General features: G+C 42.6%; 1 protein-coding gene across 6 annotated transcripts in view; it reads right to left on the bottom strand.

Moving 5' to 3' along the window:
* LOC140718508 (uncharacterized) overlaps positions 1–19635 on the bottom strand; it is a 75392-nt gene that overhangs the window by 54685 nt on the left and 1072 nt on the right. For 3 of the 6 annotated variants that reach the window (XM_073032436.1, XM_073032440.1, XM_073032441.1), the window contains exons 1-3: positions 10792–10896; positions 6541–6637; positions 4015–4110 (exon numbers count right to left, since the gene is read on the bottom strand). In XM_073032436.1, the coding sequence (XP_072888537.1) occupies positions 4015–4110; positions 6541–6543 (99 nt within the window). In that variant the 5' untranslated portion in view covers positions 6544–6637; positions 10792–10896. Of the gene's footprint in view, positions 1–4014; positions 4111–6540; positions 6638–10446; positions 10584–10791; positions 10897–19635 lie in introns of those variants that run through there. The other 3 variants (XM_073032437.1, XM_073032439.1, XM_073032438.1) reach the window with 2 other exon arrangements.

Here is a 19635-nt window from a genome sequence, read left to right as displayed (position 1 = left end):
ACAGGGTGGGTAGAGGAATAGTCCAGGTAGCTGTGAGAGTCTGTAGGCTTATGGTAGATATCAGTAGATTAGCCGTCTCCAGAGGTGGAGACAGAAAGATCAAGAAAGGGGAGGGAGGTGTCGGAAATGGACCAGGTAAATTTGAGGGCAGGGTGAAAGATGGAGACAAAGTTAATGAAGTCAACGAGCTCAGCATGCGTGCAGGAGGCAGCGCCAATGCAATCGTCAATGTAGTGAAGGAAAAGAGGGGGACGGATACCCGTATAGACTTGGAACATGGACTGTTCCACAAAGCCAACAAAAAGGCAGGCATAACTGGGACCCATGCAGGTGCCCATGGCTACACCCTTGGGAGGAGCCAAAGGAGAAATTATTGAGGGTTAGAACTAATTCCGCTAGATGGAGTAGAGTGGTGGTAGAGGGGAATTGGTTAGGTCTGGAATCCAAAAAGAAGTGAAGAACTTTGAGACTGTACGGGTGGGGGATGGAGGTATATAGGGACTGGATGTCCATGGTGAAAATAAGGCGGTGGGGGCCAGGGAACTTAAAATCATTGAAAAAATTCAAAACGTGAGAAGTGTCACGAACATAGGTGGGAATAGATTGAACAAGGGGGGGGATAAGACAGTGTCAAGGTATGCAGAAATGAGTTCGGTGGGGCAGGAGCAAGCTGAGACAATGGGTCTACCTGGACAGGCAGGTTTGTGGATCTTAGGTAGGAGATAGAAACGGGAAGTGCAGGGTGTGGAAACTGAGGTTGGTGGCAGTGGATGGGAGATCCCCAGAGCTGATAAGGTTGGTGATGGTATAGGAGACAATGGCCTGGTGCTCCTTAGTGGGGTCATGATCAAGGGGTAAATAAGAGGTATCAGAGAGTTGTCGCTGTGCCTCGGCCAAGTAGAGGTCAGTACGCCAGGCAACAACAGCTTCCCCCTTATCAGTGGGTTTTATAGTGAGGTTGGGATTGGTGCGGAGGGAGTGGAGAGCAGAGCGTTCAGAAGGAGTTCGGAAAGCTGAGCCTATTGGGCCTGAACACCTCCCTCTGCAACTGGATCCTAGACTTCCTGACTGGGAGACCTCAGTCAGTCTGGATCGGGAGCAGCATCTCCAACACCATCACACTGAGCACGGGGGGCTCTCCAGGGTTGCGTGCTCAGTCCACTGCTGTTCACTCTGCTGACCCACAACTGTGCTGCAACACACAGCTCAAACCATATCATCAAGTTCGCCGATGACACGACTGTGGTGGGTCTCATCAGCAAGAACGATGAGTCAGCTTACAGAGAGGAGGTGCAGCGGATAATGGGCTGGTGCAGAGCCAACAACCTGTCTCTTAATGTGAACAAAACAAGAGAGATGGTTGTTGACTTCAGGAGGGCACGGAGCGACCACTCCCCGCTGAACATCGACGGCTCCTCGGTAGAGATCGTTAAGAGCACCAAATTTCTTGGTGTTCACCTGACCGAGAATCTCACCTGGTCCCTCAACACCAGCTCCATAGTAAAGAAAGCCCAGCAGCGTCTCTACTTTTTTTGCGAAGGCTGAAGAAAGTCCATCTCCCACCCCCCATCTTCATCACATTCTATAGGGGTTGTATTGAGAGCATCCTGAGCAGCTGCATCACTACCTGGTTTGGAAATTGCACCATCTCGGATCACAAGACCCTGCAGCGGATAGTGAGGTCAGCTGAGAAGATCATTGGGGTCTCTCTTCCCACCATCATGGACATTTACACTACACGCTGCATCCGCAAAGGAAACAGCATTATGAAGGACCCCATGCACCCCTCATACAATCTCTTCTCCCTCCTGCCGTCTGGGAAAAGGCTCCGAAGCATTCAGGCTCTCACAACCAGACTATATAACAGTTTCTTCCCTCAGGCTATCAGACTCCTCAATACGCGAAGCCTGGACTGACACCTTGCCCTACTGTCCTGTTTATTATTTATTGTAATGCCTGCACTGTTTTTGTGCACTTTATGCAGTCCAGTGTAGGTCTGTAGTCTAGTATAGCTTTCTCTGTGTTTTTTTTTTATTACGTAGTTCAATCTAGTTTTTTGTACAGTGTCATGTAAACCATGGTCCTGAAAAACGTTGTCTCATTTTTACTATGCACTGTACCAGCAGTTATGGTCGAAATGACAATAAAAGTTGACTTGACTTGACTTGAGTTAGGTTGGAATTGGAATTCCTCCAGCATTTTGTGTGTTTGTTGCATATACATACTGTGACCACTAGGGGGCACCCTGAACAACTGCATATACATACTGTGACACTAGAGGACACAATAAACAGATACGCGTATACAAAAACTACTTAAAATACAAGTAGGTATTTAATTGTTAAATTGCAAAGAAAATAACAATGAAGCAGTTTAATCTAAGCAGAAACAGTTGGATCCAACACAGTCAAGAGATTTGAAACTTATTTGTGACACTTGGCAAAGAGGTGGTCTCTGATATAAAAGTAAGTAGCTTCCGAGACAGATTCCTGACATGGGGAGGTTGCCAGATGTTTAAGCTCTGAGTAGGATTGGTCTCTGTTCAGTAGAAGTGATCTCACTGAAGCATGGAAGATTCTGACAGACAAGTGAGACTACAAGTGTTGAAATCTGAAGCAACAAGCAATTTGCTTGTGGAACTCAGCAGGCCGAGCAGCATCTGTGGGGCAGAATGGAATTGCCAATGTTTTGGGTTGAAATTTTGCATGAGGAGATTCTGAGAGAGATTGCTTTGTTGCAACTGACTGTAGACTTCAGCAGACCTCTATCGAGGTCTAATTCAATCTTTCTTTGTTCTATCAATTCTAGTAAAACAACCGTGAAGCAAAAAAGTTTTGTGCCTCTTTCCTGACTTTTGAAAGAACCTTGGGTCAAAAACATCAGAATCCAAACAGTTTCCACTGGGTGGAGGCTGGTGAACCTGCTAGCACTGACACAGACTGAGGCTACGTTCACACTAGACCGGATGATTTAATAAATGCTGGTTTCGCGTAAAAACGTCAGGCATCCACACTAGGTGTTTTTAAAAATACCTCTGTCCCCATTAAAACAGATATTTGGGTGAATCTCCTCCTATTGGGCACGTGCAGGAAGAGGAAACTATATACTTGGTGCGTGTTTGTCCAGTTACAGACTGGAAAAGCTTAAAACCTTCTGTTCGTTCCCCTTACTAATGAATCCCCTATCACCACAGCATGTCTCTTCTCCCTCCTTCCCTTCTCAGTCACAGAGACACATTCGATGCCAGATACCTGACCACTGTGACTTTCCTCTGATGGGTCATCTCTCCCTCTTCCCCTCAACAGTATCCAAAGTACTCTGCATCGGCTCATTATCTCCTTTCCCTTTCCTGACCATCACTCAGTTTCCTGTGTCCTCCACCTTGTGTAACTACCTCTCTATATGTCCTATCACCCCTCAGCTTTCTAATGATTCGCTGTTCATCCAGTTCCAGTTCCAGCTCCAACTCCTTAATGCAGATTGTTAGAAGCTGCAGTTGGATGCACTTCCTGCCTTTCCACATCCTGCAAGAGGAGCATTTCACTATCCTGCCTGTCATCTCTACTGTCTTTCCTTTGCTTTCTCTGAGTAAAACCTCTCTTTGCTTGTCTCAAAGAGCTAAAGCCTTAAAATCACCACTCTGACCATGTCCAGTCAGACTACAGCTACTGTGACGATATTATAGTGGTTATAGTTCTTTGTAATATTCTGGAAGCTCCTCTTGATATTGTATTATTTGAACAGGGGCTATTGCTTAGCTCTTATCTACAGATTTGAATGGGATATTTCTTATCTATGGGGTACACGAAGGTTCGACTATGTTGGTTCACCATCTGTTAACCTTTAGTGTCTCTGTTCTTAGCTAATAGACTTTTGCAGCTCTACACTTGCAACTCTCTTTGTTTTACAACACTTAATAAAACAATGGTGAAACAAGTTTTGTTCCTCTTTCCTGACTTCTGAAAGAATTTTGGGTTAAAAACATCTCTAACAGTACCAACACAGTTGACTCACCGGACCACACAGCGTTGGAACCAGCTCCCTGTGCCGTGGCGTCAGGTTTGGTAACAAGTGCTCTCTCTCCTCTCTAGAACCAGACACCATGTTGCCCTTTAAACAGGAAAAATCCACAAAAACAGCAGTTAGCAAATGGTAAGAAAATAGCCCACTGCTGTGCAAAGATTTGCTGCGAAATTGATTTGTAAGGCAGGCATGGCATGAAATGTCCCCCATATTTAGAAAGATAATCTTAAAGGATGGTGACTCAATACAAAATAAAATCTGGGCAAATAAAAGCTGATCAACTTTCGAAAGTTCAAAATAAATTTTTATATGTCACCACAGACTATCCTGAAGATTCATTTTCTTGCAGGCATTCACAGAACAAAGAAATACAATAGGATCAGTGAAAAACTACACAAGGGACTGACAACAGCCAATGTGCAAAAGATAACAAATTGTGCAAGTACAGAAAACAAAATACTCGGCAGGTCAGGCAGTATCTGTGGACAGGTGAACAGAGTTTGCCTTTTTTCAGGACAGGCAAAAGTTAGAAAACAAGCAGAGGAGAGATTAGAGAAATAAGAGGAAATGTTAGGGTGGATCAGGAAAGACTGAAAGACAGCAGAGAAGGCGGCTGAGTATTGATAAGGGATGCAGATCCAACCAGAAGGGATTAAATAACAGGAACAGAGGAATGGGAAACAATGCAGAACAAAGTACTGCAGTGATAGGATACCTGAGATAAGAGGTATTAATTAACAAGCTCCAAAACCTAGGGCTCTGTACCTCTCTCTGCAACTGGATCCTTGACTTCCCTTAATAGGAAACCACAATCAATGCAGATTGGAAATAACATCTCCTCCTCACTGAAAATCAACACTGATGCAACTCAACGAATGTCTGCTCTGCTCTCTCTACACCCACGGCTGTATGGCTAGGCACAACTCAAACACCATCTATGAATTTACTGATTGGCAGAATCTCAGTTAGTGAGGAGGAAGTATACAGGAGCGAGATAGATCAGCTGCCCGAGTGGTGTTGCAACAACCACCTCACACTCCATGTCAGCAAAACCAACAACTGACTGTGGGCTTCAGGAAGGGGAAGTCAGGAGAACAGACACCAGTTCTCATTGAGGGGTCAGTGATGGAAAGGGTGAGCAGCTTCAAGTTCCTCGGCATCAGCATCTCCGAGGATCTTTTTTAGGCCGACATATTGATGCAATCATGAAAGAAGGCATGATAGTGGTCATCTCTCCAGTGTCATTTTCCAACAGTTTGACATCCACTCTCACCCCTCTTTTACTCTTTGTATCTCTGAATCACTCTCTCACCTAGATGGGGTCAGTTGTGCTGTGAGGATTACATTCCTTGACTTCTCTAGTGCCTTTAACACCATCCAGCCCAAGATCTTAAGGCACAAACTAACGGAGATGGGAGTAGACTCTCACATGGTGGATTGGATAGTGGACTACTTGACAGATAGACCTCAGTATGTGCGGTTGGGAGACTGTAGGTCTGACACGGTGGTCAGCAGCACAGGAGCGCCGCGGGGAACCGTACTCTCTCCGGTCCTGTTCACCCTGTATACATCAGACTTCCAATATAACTCGGAGTCCTGCCATGTGCAGAAGTTCGCTGATGACACGGCCATAGTGGGGTGTGTCAGGAATGGACAGGAGGAGGAGTATAGGAAACTGATACAGGACTTTGTGATATGGTGCAACTCAAACTACCTGCGTCTCAATATCACCAAGACCAAGGAGATGGTGGTGGACTTTAGGAGATCTAGGCCTCATATGGAGCCAGTGATCATTAATGGAGAATGTGTGGAGCAGGTTAAGACCTACAAGTATCTGGGAGTACAGTTAGACGAGAAGCTAGACTGGACTGCCAACACAGATGCCTTGTGCAGGAAGGCACAGAGTCGACTGTACTTCCTTAGAAGGTTGGCGTCATTCAATGTCTGTAGTGAGATGCTGAAGATGTTCTATAGGTCAGTTGTGGAGAGCGCCCTCTTCTTTGTGGTGGCGTGTTGGGGAGGAAGCATTAAGAAGAGGGACGCCTCACGTCTTAATAAGCTGGTAAGGAAGGCGGGCTCTGTCGTGGGCAAAGTACTGGAGAGTTTAACATCGGTAGCTGAGCGAAGGGCGCTGAGTAGGCTACGGTCAATTATGGAAAACTCTGAACATCCTCTACATAGCACCATCCAGAGACAGAGAAGCAGTTTCAGCGACAGGTTACTATCGATGCAATGCTCCTCAGACAGGATGAAGAGGTCAATACTCCCCAATGCCATTAGGCTTTACAATTCAACCGCCAGGACTTAAGAACTTTTTAAAAGCTATTATTAATGCTTTTTGAGATAGTGATTTAGATGCATATCATATTTTTTACTGAGTTAAGTATTGTACGTAATTAGTTTTGATACAACAAGTGTATGGGACATTGGAAAAAAAGTTGAATTTCCCCATGGGGATGAATAAAGTATCTATCTATAAACTTTTAGCATTCTCTTTTATATTATTGGCTAACTTACCATATTTCATCTTTTCCCCTCGTGTTGGTTTTTAAGTTTCCCAGTCCTCTAACATGGTATAAAAACCATCCACGTAGAATATGTACTTGGATTAGCCCTGGAGATAGAACAAAGAATCAAATAGATTTCATTACCATCAATGAATACTTTAGAAATAATATCACAAATTCTAAAGCCTACCCAGGAGCAGACTGTGGTTCAGATCACCATCCAGTAACAGCTACCATTAAAACAAAACTGAAACTGAAACACGGAAAAAAGAAAAAGTATATGTTGGGAGAACTTAAGATAGCATACTTAAGCAACAATTCAAGACAGCTGTGAAAGAACACCTCAACGATAACATAACAACACCTATTTGAGACAGATTTAAATATGCTATACAGCAATCAGCAGAGGAGATAATCCCAGTACAAGAAATCCAACACATCAACAAGGGATGGATAACCCAAAAAAGTCTAGATCCAATGGAACAAAGGTGGTTAGTGAAGAATAATGAAGTGCAATATGGAGAGCTAGATAGACAGACCAGACGATTGTGCAATATTGCAAAGGAAGAATGGCTGAATCAAAAATGCAATTAAGCAGAAGGCCATATTAACAACATCAAAGAAATGCACAAGAAAATTAAGGAAATTACTGGAATTAAGAAAACCTCCTCTACAGGATGCACAAGATCAGCAGACGGATCCATACTAACAGATCCAGATAAAGTATGTTAGAGGTGGATTTGGTATGTAGAGCAGCTGTTTGAGGATAATAGAGGGGAACCCCCAGATATTAAACACCCTAATTCTGGCCCAGCTATTACCAAAGAAGAAATAACTAAAGCAATGAAAAGCATGTAACGTGGTAAAGCCACTGGACCTGATGGAATTTCAGTGGAAATGATCCAAGCCCTAGAAGATCTGGGCAGAGGTATTCTTTTCTGAACTGTTTAATGGCTTATATGAGTCTGGTGTATTGCTTGATGATCCCTTGAAATCAGTATTTATAACTCTGCCAAAAATTCCTGGAACTATTGACTGCGAAAATTATAGAACAATCAGTCTTACAAGTCACATAATAAAGATTTTGTTGAGAACTGTCCTGAGTCGAATTAAAAACAAGTTAAGGCCAGAAACTTCTAAACTGCAATATGGGTTTATTGAGGATACAGGAACTAGGAACACAATTTTCATACTACAAATGCTTTCAGAAAGGGCAATTGAATATCAAAATGATGTCTTTTTAGGTTTTATTGATTTCACTAAAGCATTCGACAAAGTGCAACATGAAAAATTATTTCAAATTCTCGCTAAACTGAACATTGACAGAAGGGACCAACAACTGCTTCAAAATTTATATTGGAACCAAATGGAGGCAGTAAAAATTGATAATATAAGCAGTTTGTCTAAAATTCAAAGAGGAGTTAGACAGGGATGCGTTGCCTTACTGGAATTATTTAATATCTATAGTGAAATAATTCTCAGAGTAATAGAAGACCTAGATGGGATAAAAATTGGAGATGTTAACATCAACAAGATATGCAGACGATACCACCCCAATAGCAAGTGCTGCAGAAGACCTTAAAATCCTCCTAGACAAAGTAGTACAAACAAGTGCAGATTTTGGTCTAACCATCAACCGTAAAAAAAACAAATGTATGGTAATATCAAAACAGCAGGATACTCCCAAATGCCAATTGTACATCAGTAACCAAGAGATTGAACAAAAGACGAGCTTTAAATACCCTGGTATCTTTATATCACAAGATGCTAGAAGTAAAGTAGAAATAAAAAGAAATGTCATTGCCAAAACTTCCAAAAAAATGAAACCCATTTTTACCAACAGACACATTTCTATAACAACAAGGCTTAGGCTACTAAAATGTTCCATCTGGTCAATCTTGCTGTATGCTTCTGAAACATGGACTATAACACCAGAACGCCAAAGAAACTTAGAAGCAACAGAAATGTGGTTTCTTAGAAGAATGCTGAAAATATCATATAGTGATAGGGTAACTAATGAGACAGTACTCCAATGTGCCCATACAAAAATATCTTTAATGAGAACATTAAATGAGAGGAAACTTAAATTCCTGGGTCATGTCATCAGAAAGGGAGAAATGGAATGTCTTACATTACAAGACCGTATGCCTGGGAAATGCAGAAGGCAAAGGAAAAAATATATGGACACTGTGAAAGAACTAACAGATCTAAGTGTGCAAGAGATATCATTAACGCTGCATGGGATCATTCAATGTGGAAAGCCATGATCGCCCAAGTGTGTAACGTGCAAGGCACATGAAGAAGAAGAAGAATCCTAACTTACTATTAATCTTTTGCTATATTACAGTATATGCCTTCTCTTTTGCTTTTGTTCAAAAGGTTCGGAAGTTCATTTATTATCAAAGTATACAACTCTGAAATTCTTCAATTCTCTGGGTAGCCATGAAACCAAGAAAGAAAAGAAAGGAAGCACAATCATCAACCCCCAAATCCCACCTCCCCACAAAAATAACAAACAAAAATGGAACAGGCATATTGACCCCCAAGTCCCTCCTCCAGCACAAAAAAAAACAAACAAAATGGATCAGGCACGCAGACCCCTAAATCCCCTTTCCCGCACAAAAACCTAAAAGACTGGGTGAAAAAAAACACAATATAAAAACTATAAGACTGAAAAAAGTCTTTGACTTCCTTTATCAGCCATTGTTGCTTCATCCACCCTTTAGAATCTTGCATCTATCCTGCACCTTCTGAATTGCCCCCAGAAACTCCAGCGATTACTGTTCTGCCATCATCCCTGCTAGTGTTCCCCTTCCTCTTCAACTTTGGCCAGCTTCACTCGTATATAATTCTATGATATTATGATCACTGCCTTTGAAGGATCCCCCAGGACTCACCCATTTGGGATGGAGATATAAACAAATTTCCTCACCTAGAGAGTGGTGATCTTTTGTGATTCTCTCCCCGAGACAGTTGTGGGTGCAGTTAAGGGAATATTGAAGAGAGGGCTCGGTGGATTTTCATATATTAATGGGATCAAGGGATGGATGCAGAAAGTGTAACTGAGCCTGAAATGTTCTTAACAGAACTCAGTAATGGTTCAAAGGTTCATTTATTATCAAAGTATGCATGCAGTATTGACTTCTCCAGATAGCCATGAACCAAAAATCAACTCCCTCCTGCACAAAAATACTAAAAAATTGTGCCAACCAGCAGCAAGAGGAAGTTTCAACACGATCATCAATTATCTGCAAGCAGTGAGAAACAGGCCAAACACTTGCTTGCCTTCCACATTTGCCTCGATGTTTCAATCTTCCTCAATGCTTTAATCAACAAAATGGAGTCGATCACGGGCTCATGCCTCATTTGTAAGCTTTGCCTTGAGGCCTGTGCTCGTCTTCAGGAATTTTCTTGGAGGGAGTAGAGCACTGGATCACTCAATTGATCTCCAAACTGTAAATTGCAGACCTAACAGCTCCAGAAACACACTTAAGATAAAAAGACATACAAGAAGTGGAATAAAGAGTTTTGTGGACTATCTGAAAGGTGTGGCCCCAGGAATGGTTGCTCGCTAGCTCCAGAGTGGACCAATAATGGCGTCAGTCAGGGAATAAACAGGGATTTTGTTCCCTCAGTTACTGCCAAGAACCAACCCACTGTTAACATTGCCCTGGCATCCTGTGCCATCCAACAACACAGTGGAGATTAGGGATTATTTAATATCTTTTCCAGTACACATGTGTAGAAGAGAACAAAATAATTGTTACTGCTGATCCGATGCAGCTAAAAAAAACCCCACAGAAGATAGAGAACGCAATAACAATTTTAAAAAGCCACACACAATAAATATGAATATTGTACATAAGATAGCTTATATACATAGATAGCATGCCCATAAAGTGACGCTAGACGGTACCTCAGATGACTGACGGGAAATAATAAACTAACGGTGGAGTTGGTGAATGGAGATGTTAATTAGCCTTTCAGTGGGACGACAAAGGAATTCAAGTCGCTGACTGAACTCGACCCTCTGTCCAGCCTAGTCAAATCCAGAGTACCCGCAGAAACCAGGTCACTGCCAAACTCACATGATCCCCAACAACCCCCTGCCGGTCACCCCGCACAACTCCCACGGCTCCCGGCTCCCGGTCACCCCGCACAACTCCCACGGCTCCCGGCTCCCGGTCACCCCGCACAACTCCCACGGCTCACGGCTCACGGCTCCCGGTCACCCCGCACCGCCGCCGGACCGCACTCCTACCTATGCCTGCCGTCGGGCAGTGACTCCTGGCCAAACTTCCGCATTTTAGAGATACGCCGCGTCATATCGAACCCCACCCAGCGCTCCCTCACTGCTCCCTCCGATACTCCCTCAGTACCGGCGTACACTGTAACACTCCCTCGGTACCGCCCCTCCCGCAGCGGGCTTCTCCTTCATTACTGCCCCTCCCATAGAAGGTGCTTACCATTACAACATCGTTTATCCCGAATTCGGAATTCACAAATGTAAATATGCAACATAAGCTTTTAATAACCCCAAGAGTATTGAAAATAAACCATTAAATGTCCAACAATGTGTGTGGCGCCCATTAAAAGAGTCAAACAAATGGAATGGCCATGGAGAGGTATAGCATGGAAACAGGCTGTTCGGCCCAACTGGCCAATGCTCCCTGCTAGTCCCACTTGCCATTGTTTGACCCATAACCCTCCAAGCCCAACCTGCTGAGTCCTTCATCAGTATCCTTTGCTTCATAGCATTTTCCCCTTAAGAAAAAACATTCTTTCTGTTTTAATTTTTATTAATAGTGTAGTGCTAACCACCATGGTACCGTGGCACCTCATTCACTTCTTTCTTCCTCTTACCTCGGGCCACACCTTGAATTTCAGTTTCCCACAGATTATTTCCCTTTCCCTAACTCACCTCAAGTACTTGCCTCCCTTTCCCAGATCTTTATAGTCAAAGTCAAGTTTATTGTTATCTGCACAGCTCCAATGTCATATTTAACATTGCTGATAACACCACTGCCATTGGCCGAATCAAAGGCGGTGACAGGTCAGCATATAGCAGAGAGACTGAAAATCTGGTTGAGTGGTGCCACAACAAAAACCTCTTACTCAATATCAGCAAAACCGAGGAGCTGATTATCAACCAGGAAAAAGAAACCAGAATCCATGAGCCAGTCCTCATCGAGGGATAAGAGGTGGAGAGGGTCAGCAACTTTAAATTCCTCAGCTATTATTTTAGAGGATGTGTCCTGGGCCTAGCATGCCAGTGCAATTACGCAGAAAGCAGGGCAGCACATCTACTTCCTTAGGAGTTTGTGGAGATTCGGCACTGCATCTAAAACTTTAGCAAATTTCTATAGGTGTGTAGTGGAGAGTACATTGACTGTTTGCATCACAGCCTGTTAATGGAAACACCAATGCCCTTGAACGGAAAATCCTACAAAAAAGTGGTGGATATGGTCCAGTCCATCATGGGTAAAGTCCTCCCCACCAATGAGTACATCTACGTGAAATGCTGTACACGGGGAAACAGAATCAATCATCAGGGACCCCCACTGCCCAGGACATGCTCTCTTCTCACTGCTGCCATCAGGAAGAAGGTACAGGAGCCTCAGAACTCACACCACCAAGTTCAGGAACAGTTGTTACCCCTCAGCCATCAGGCTCTTGAACCAAAAGGGATAACTTCACTTGCCCCATCATTGAAATGTTCCCAAAACCTATGAATTCAAAGACTCGTCATCTCATGTTCTTGATATTTATTGTTTATAGATTTATTATTATTGTTTCTTTTTGTATTTACAGAGTTTGTTGTCTTCTACACTCTGGCCTTAGCAGTTGGGAGGCCTTTCATTGATTCTGTTATAAATATTACTCTATAGACTTATTGAGTATGCCTGAATCTCAGGGTTGGATATGACACCATATACAGTAATTACTGTGATAGTAAATTTACTTTGATCACAGACACAGAGCATCATATAGGCAGCTTTCACAAGCAAGCATATATTAAACATCAATTTAGCTGAGAAGACTAAAATTTGGCTTGTTTTCTCTGGAGTGTCAGAGGGCAGAGTTGATCGATGCTTATAAGGGTATGAGAAGCTTAGATAGAGTAGGCAGATCAGTAGAAGTATCAAATACTTGAGGACATGTATTTAAGATGAGAGGGGAAAGTTTAAAGGAGAATGAAAGTAGTGGCACAGGTAGATAGGGTTGTAAAGAACGTTTTTGGAACTTTGCTTTTTATAAATCAAAGTATTGAGTACAGGAGATGGGATGTTATGTTGAAGTTGTATAAGATGTTGGTGAGGCCTAATTTGGAGTACAGTATTATGTGCATTTTTTGTCACCAAACTACAGCATAGATGTAAATACGTTTGAAAGAGTACAGACAAAATTTACAAGAATGTTGTCAGGTCTAGAGGACCTGAGTTTTAAGGAAAGATTGAATAGATTAGGACTTTATTCCTTAGAACATAGAAGATTAAGAGAAGATTTGATAGAGGTGTACAAAATTATGAGGGGTATAGATAGGGTAAATGCAAGTAGGGTTTTTTTAACTGAGGTTAGGTGGGACTACAACCAGAGGTCATTGCTTAAGACAATAAGATATAGGAGCCGAATTAGGCCATTCAGCCCATTGAGTCTGCTCCGCCATTCCATCATGGCTGATCCCGGATCCCACTCAACCCCATACACCTGCCTTCTAGTCATATCCCAATATTGACCCCTGTGAAACACTACTAGTCTTGGCAGCCAACCAGAAATGTCCCCTTTATTCCCACTCGATGACTCCTGCCTGTCAGCCATTTCTCTATCCATTCCAGTATCTTTCCTGTAACACCATAGGATTTTATTTTGTTAAGCAGCCTCATGTGTGACACCTTATCAAATGCCTTCTGAAAATCCAAGTAAATGACATCCACTGCCTCTCCTTTGTCCACCCTGCTTGCTACTTCCTTGAAGAACTCTAACAGGCGAGATTTCCCTTTACAAAAACCATGCTGACTTTGACTTTGACTTATTTTATCATTAGTCTCCTAGTACCCCTAAATCTCATCCTTAATAATAGACTCCAACCACGGAGGTTAGGCTAACTGGCTTATCACTTCTTTTCTTTTACCTTTCTCTCATCTTAAAGAATGGAGTATATGCCCTTTCCTTGGCTTTCATGCAGCCCTTAACTTCCCTTGTCAGCCACAGTTGTCTACCTCTGCCATTTAAAAACTTCTTCTGTGGGACATATCTATCCTGCACCTTGTATACTATTCACAGAAACTTCAGCTGTCTCTGCTCTGCTGTCATCTCCACCCCCACCTGTATCCTCCTCCAAACCACCTGGGCAAGCTCCTCTCTCGTGCCTCTGTAATTCCTTTTATTCCATTGCAATACTGATGCATGTGTCTTATGCTTCTCCCTCTCAAACTGCAGTAAGAATTCAATCATATTATGTTCACTACCTCCTAAGGATTCCTTTACATTAAGCTCCCTAATAAGATCTGGGTTAATCACAACACCCAATCTAAGATAGCCCTTCCCCTTGTAGGGTCAGTCACAAGCTGCTCTAAAAAGCCATCTGAAGGGTGAAAGGTGAATAGTTTAAGGGGAACATGATGGGGAAACTTCTTCACTCAGAGGGTCATGAGTATGTCGCAAAACCTACCAATACAATTGGTGCATGTGAGCTTGATTTCAACATTTAAACGAAGTTTGGATAGGTACATGGATGGTAGGGGTATGGAGAGCTGTGGTCCCAGTGCAGGTCGATGGGAATAGGCAGTTTAAATGGTTTCAGCATGAACTAGATGGGCCGAAGGCCTGTCTCTGTGCTGTCCTTCTCCGTGACTCTCTGACTCTACCCTGAAGCCTGACCTTAGATATTAGACTCCTAAACCTTCTCAACCACTGAAGTCAGGCTAACTGGTCTGTAATTTCCTTTCTTCTGCCTGCACCCTTATTAAAGTGTGGAATGACATTTGCAATTTTCTAGTCCTCCAGCACCATTCCAAAATCCAGTGCTTCTTGAAAGATCATTATTAATGCCTCCACAACCTCTTCATCGACCTCCATCAGAACCCTGGAGTGTAGTCCATTTGGTCCAGATGACTTAACTACCTTCAGACCTTTCACTTTTCCAAGCATCTTAGTAATAGAAACTACTATTGTTCCATATTTTCTATTTATACTACCATATATTCTCCTTAATAATAGTAACTGCACTCACTTCTGTCCCTTGTCACTTTTGTTTCTGGCATTCTACTAGTGTCTTCCACAGTGAGACTGACACAAAATATGTATTAAGTTCATCTGCCATTTCTTTGTTCCCCAATTACAATTACAGTGTAATTTTCCAGCAGTCCAATATCGACTCTTGTCTCTCTTTTAGTCTTTATATATCTCAAAATATAAAGAGGTATTATGACAGTGGAACACACACAAAAAATGCTGGGGAAACTCAGCAGGTCAGGTAGCATCTATGGAGAGGAATAAACAGTGGACATTTTGGGAGAGACCCTTCATCTATTGTGGAAATCCCACAGAGAATACACAGAGAGTTTTACAGATACCAACATTCGAAGGTAAAGCAGAAAAGCCTGGGAATATTCAGTTTGTAGGAAATAAAACAATGCGATTCATTCATTTTGATGAACTTTCATTAGAACGGCAATCAATCTGGAAGTTTAATTTGTGTTCTCTGTCCTCACTGAGCACTCAAACATGCAGCAAAGCATCAATAAAGACACAGACTTGCAGTACTGAAAGACCACTTGTTCACCCGGTAATTTGACACACCAGAGTCTCTCCCTCCCTAATAAGGGAAAAGAAGTGTCCCTGTTTCACAGCGAGAGGGGAGACATAACAAAGCAACTTGCTGATTTATGGTGTTAAAAGTCTGTCGTGTCGCTCTTTCCGAGCTCTGTGCCCAAAGAACTTTGGTCACTGGGCACACAGCCAGCAGCCAGCTCGCTGTTTACGATCTTCCGTCTCCCACGACACATCAGGCAATGGCACCATCCTTGAACCTGCCCACCTCCAGAGCCACGAAAATCTAGCGCCCTGAAGGCGCACTAGTCTTCCAGGTAGTGTCCTTGGCATATCGTAAAGAGGCCGGTTTTGAGGCCCCGAGGGCGTGTCCCTTTTTCACAAAGAACCCAAGTCAGCATGTAACTCCAGGTCAGGATCTTCAACAGAACATTGAAAGGGAAGAAAAGATATATCAGAAATAGAAAATAAATAAATAGATAAATAGATAGATAGATAGATAAATAAATAGGAAGAAAAATAGAAATAAAGCTGTGCCATCCTCCTCCTAAGCTCATAATGGGAGATGAAAAATAAATGCCTAAAGGGCATTTTTCCAGTAGCCATGGGGGACTTCAATATTCAGATTCAGATTCAGTTTATTGTCATTTAGAAACCACAAATGCAATGCAGTTAAAAAATGAGACAACGTTCCTCCAGAATGATATCACAAAAGCATATGACAAAACAGACTACACTAGAAAATCCACATAACGTTTGGCAATCCCCAATCCAAAGTCCGGAGAGGCTGCTGTGTATTAATATCGCGCTACCGTCTTAGCGCGTTCCCTGGAAAGGAGCTCCAAATCCACCAGACAAACAAAACCAAAAACTAAAGCTACAAGACCTGCACAAAACCATACAGTTACAACATATAGTTACAACAGTGCAAACAATAGCATAATTGATAAAAACAGACTATGGGCACAGTAAAAATAGTCCAAAGATGTTAAAGGACTATAAGTTCAAAAGAAATCACCACACAGTTTCCACAAGTCCCCAGGGTCCCGACAGACAATATGCAGGGAGATTGGGAAAATCAGGTTGGTGCTGGGTCCCAAGAGAGGGAATTTATAGAATGCCTACAAGATGGCTTTTTAGAGCAACTCGTGGATGAGCCCAATAGGGGATCAGCTATTCTAGATTGGGTGTTGTGCAATGACCCAGAATTGATTAGACAGCTTAAGATAAAAGAACCCTGAGGGGCAAGTGGTTATAATATGATCGAATTCACTCTGAAATTTGAGTAGGAGAAACTAAAGTCAGATGCATCAGTATTCCAGTGAGTAAAGGGAATTACAGAGGCATGAGAGAGAAATTGGCCAAAAGTGATTGGAAAAGAACACTGGTAGGGATGAAGGCAGAGCAGCAATGGCTGGAATTTCTGGAATCAAATTGGAAGGCACTGGACATATACATCCCAAAGAGAAAGAAGTATTCTAAAAGCAAGATGACATAACTGCAGTTAACAAGTCAAAGCCAAAGAGAGGGCATATAATAGAGTGAAAATTAGTGGGAAATTAGTGGATTTGGAAGCTTTTAAAAACCAATAGAAGGCAACTAAAAAGTCATTGAGAAAGAAAAGATTGAATACAAAGGTAAGCTAGCCAATAATATTAAAGAGGATACCAAAAGTTTCTTTATAAAGTGTAAAAGAGAGGTGAGAGTGGATATCGGATCTCTGGAAAACAATGCTGGAGAGGTGGTCATGAGGGACAAGGAAATGGTGGACAAAATGAATAAGTATTTTGCATCAGTCTTCACTGAGGAAGACACTAGCAGTATGCTGGAAGTTCAAGAGTGTCAGGGGGCAGAAGTATATGGAGTTGACACTATTAGAGAGAAGGTTCTTGGGAAACTGATAAAGTCACCTGGACCAGATGGTGTGCACCCCAGGGTTATGAAAGAGGTAGCTGAAGAGATTGTGGAGGCATCAGTAATGATTTTTCAAGAATCTGTAATGGTTCTGGAAGAATGGAAAATTGCAAAATGTCACTTCACTCTTCAAGGAGAGAGGCAGAAGAAAGGAAATTATAGGCCAGTTAGTCTGACCTCAGTGGTGGGGAAGATGTTGGAGTCAATTATTAAGGATATGGTTTAGGGGCACTTGGAGGCACATGATAAAATAGGCCACAGTCAACATGGTTTCCTCAAGGGAAAATCTTGCCTGACAGAGCTGTGGGAATTCTTTGAAGAAAGAACAAAGGAGAGTTGGTGGATGTTATGTACTTGGATTTTCAGAAGGCCTTTGACAAGGTGCCACATAGAACATAGAAAATCTATGGCACATTACAGGCCCTTCGGCCCACAATGTTGTGCCGATCATGTAACCTACCCTCAAAGCTGCCTAGAATTTCCCTACTGCATAGTCCTCTATTTTTCTAAGCTCCATGTATGCATCTGAGTCTCTTAAAAGAACCTATTGTATCTGCCGCTACCACCTTCGCTGGCGGTACATTCCACACACCCACCACTCTGTGTGTGAAAAACTTACCCCTGACAACCCCTCTGTATCTACGTCCAAGCACCGTAAATCTATGCCCCCTCGTGTTAGCCATTTCAACCCTGGGAAAAAGCCTTTGGCTATTCACATGATTTGGCCTCTCATCATCTTATACACCTCTATCAGGTCACCTCATCCTGCGTTGCTTCAAAGAGAAAAGACCAAGTTCACTCAACCTATTCTCATAAGGCATGCTCCCCAATCCAGGCAACATCCTTGTAAATCTCCTCTGCACTCTCTCTATAGTCTCCACATCCTTCCTGTAGTGAGGTGACCAGAACTGAACACAGTACTCCAAGTGGAGTCTGACTAAGGACTTACATAGCTGTAACATTACCTCACAGCTCTTGAAGTCAATCCCACGGTTGATGAAGGCCAACACACCATATGCCTTCTTAACAACACTATCAACCTGAGCAGTAGCTTTGAGTGTCCTATGGACAATAACCCCAAGATCTCGCTGATCCTCCACACTGCCAAGAACTTTACCATTCATATTATATTCTGTCTTCAAATTTGACCTACCAAAATGAACAACTTCACACATCTGAGTTGAACTCTATCTGCCACATCTCAGCCCAGTTTTGCATCCTATCAATGTCCCGCTGTAACCTCTGACAACCCTCCAGACTATCCACAACACCCCCAACTTTTGTATCATCAGCAAACTTACTAACCCACCCTTCTAATTCTTCATCCAGGTCATTTATAAAAATCACAAAGGAGAGGCGTCCCAGAACAGATCCCTGAGGCACTCCACTAGTCACCAGCCTCCATGCAGAATACAAACCATCCATAACCACCCTTTGTCTTCTGTTGGAAAGCTAATTCTGGATTCACAAAGCAAGATCTCTTTGGATTCCATGCCTCATTACTTTCTGAATGAGCCTTGCATGGGGAACCTTATCAAATGCCTTAATGAAATCCATATACACTAAACCCACTGCTCTACCTTCATCAATGTGTTTTGTTACATCCTCAAATAATTCGATCAGGTTGCTTAACATAATATGTTGCTTAGCATGTTAAGAGCCCATGGTATTACAGGAAAGATACTAGCATGGATAAAGCAGTGGTTGATTGGCAGGAGGCAAAGAGTGGGGATAAAGGGAGTTTTTTCTGGTTGGCTGCTGGTGACTAGTGGTCCACAGGGGTCTGAGTTGGGAACGCCTCTTTTTAAGTTATATGTCAATGTCTTAGATGACACAATTGATTGCTCTGTTGCAAACTTTGCTGATGATATGAAGGTAGGTGGAGGGGCTCACTACATCATCCTCAAACCCCTACACCACCTCAGTGTTCAAAGTAAATTTATTATCAAAGTACATGTATGTGACCATATACAACCCTAAGATTAATTTTCTTGTGGGCACTTACAGTAAGTACAAAGAAACACAATAGAATCAAGGAAAGAATGCACACAAGATGAACAAACAACCAATGACAACAAACTGCACTGTAGTGGCAAAAACACTGATCCAAAATCAAAACAAAACATTTGCCAACAGCCTGCACACCCAGCCAGAGTTGTTACCTGACTCACCCTGGCTCTGACATTCCAAGTCAAATCCTTTATTCAGTCCTTTATTAACAATTCACAAACATACCATCTTGAAGCAATATTAAATGGTATTGAATAGTCAGCAAAGACATGACTTCTGCTGTTCTGAAGCTACAACCTGCCAGAAAATAACCAAGAATATGAAACTTATTCCCTTCACTTTTACCACAGCCCCACTGGTGAGACTATTGCCATAATAAACATACTAAATGCACAGAATACATGGCTCC

The sequence above is a fragment of the Hemitrygon akajei genome, chromosome 29 (genome assembly GCF_048418815.1).
Source record: "Hemitrygon akajei chromosome 29, sHemAka1.3, whole genome shotgun sequence".
In the NCBI taxonomy this organism is placed as follows: Eukaryota; Metazoa; Chordata; class Chondrichthyes; order Myliobatiformes; family Dasyatidae; genus Hemitrygon; species Hemitrygon akajei.
Note: the sequence above shows the minus strand (reverse complement) of the source record. Positions and strands in the feature narration are given on the sequence as shown.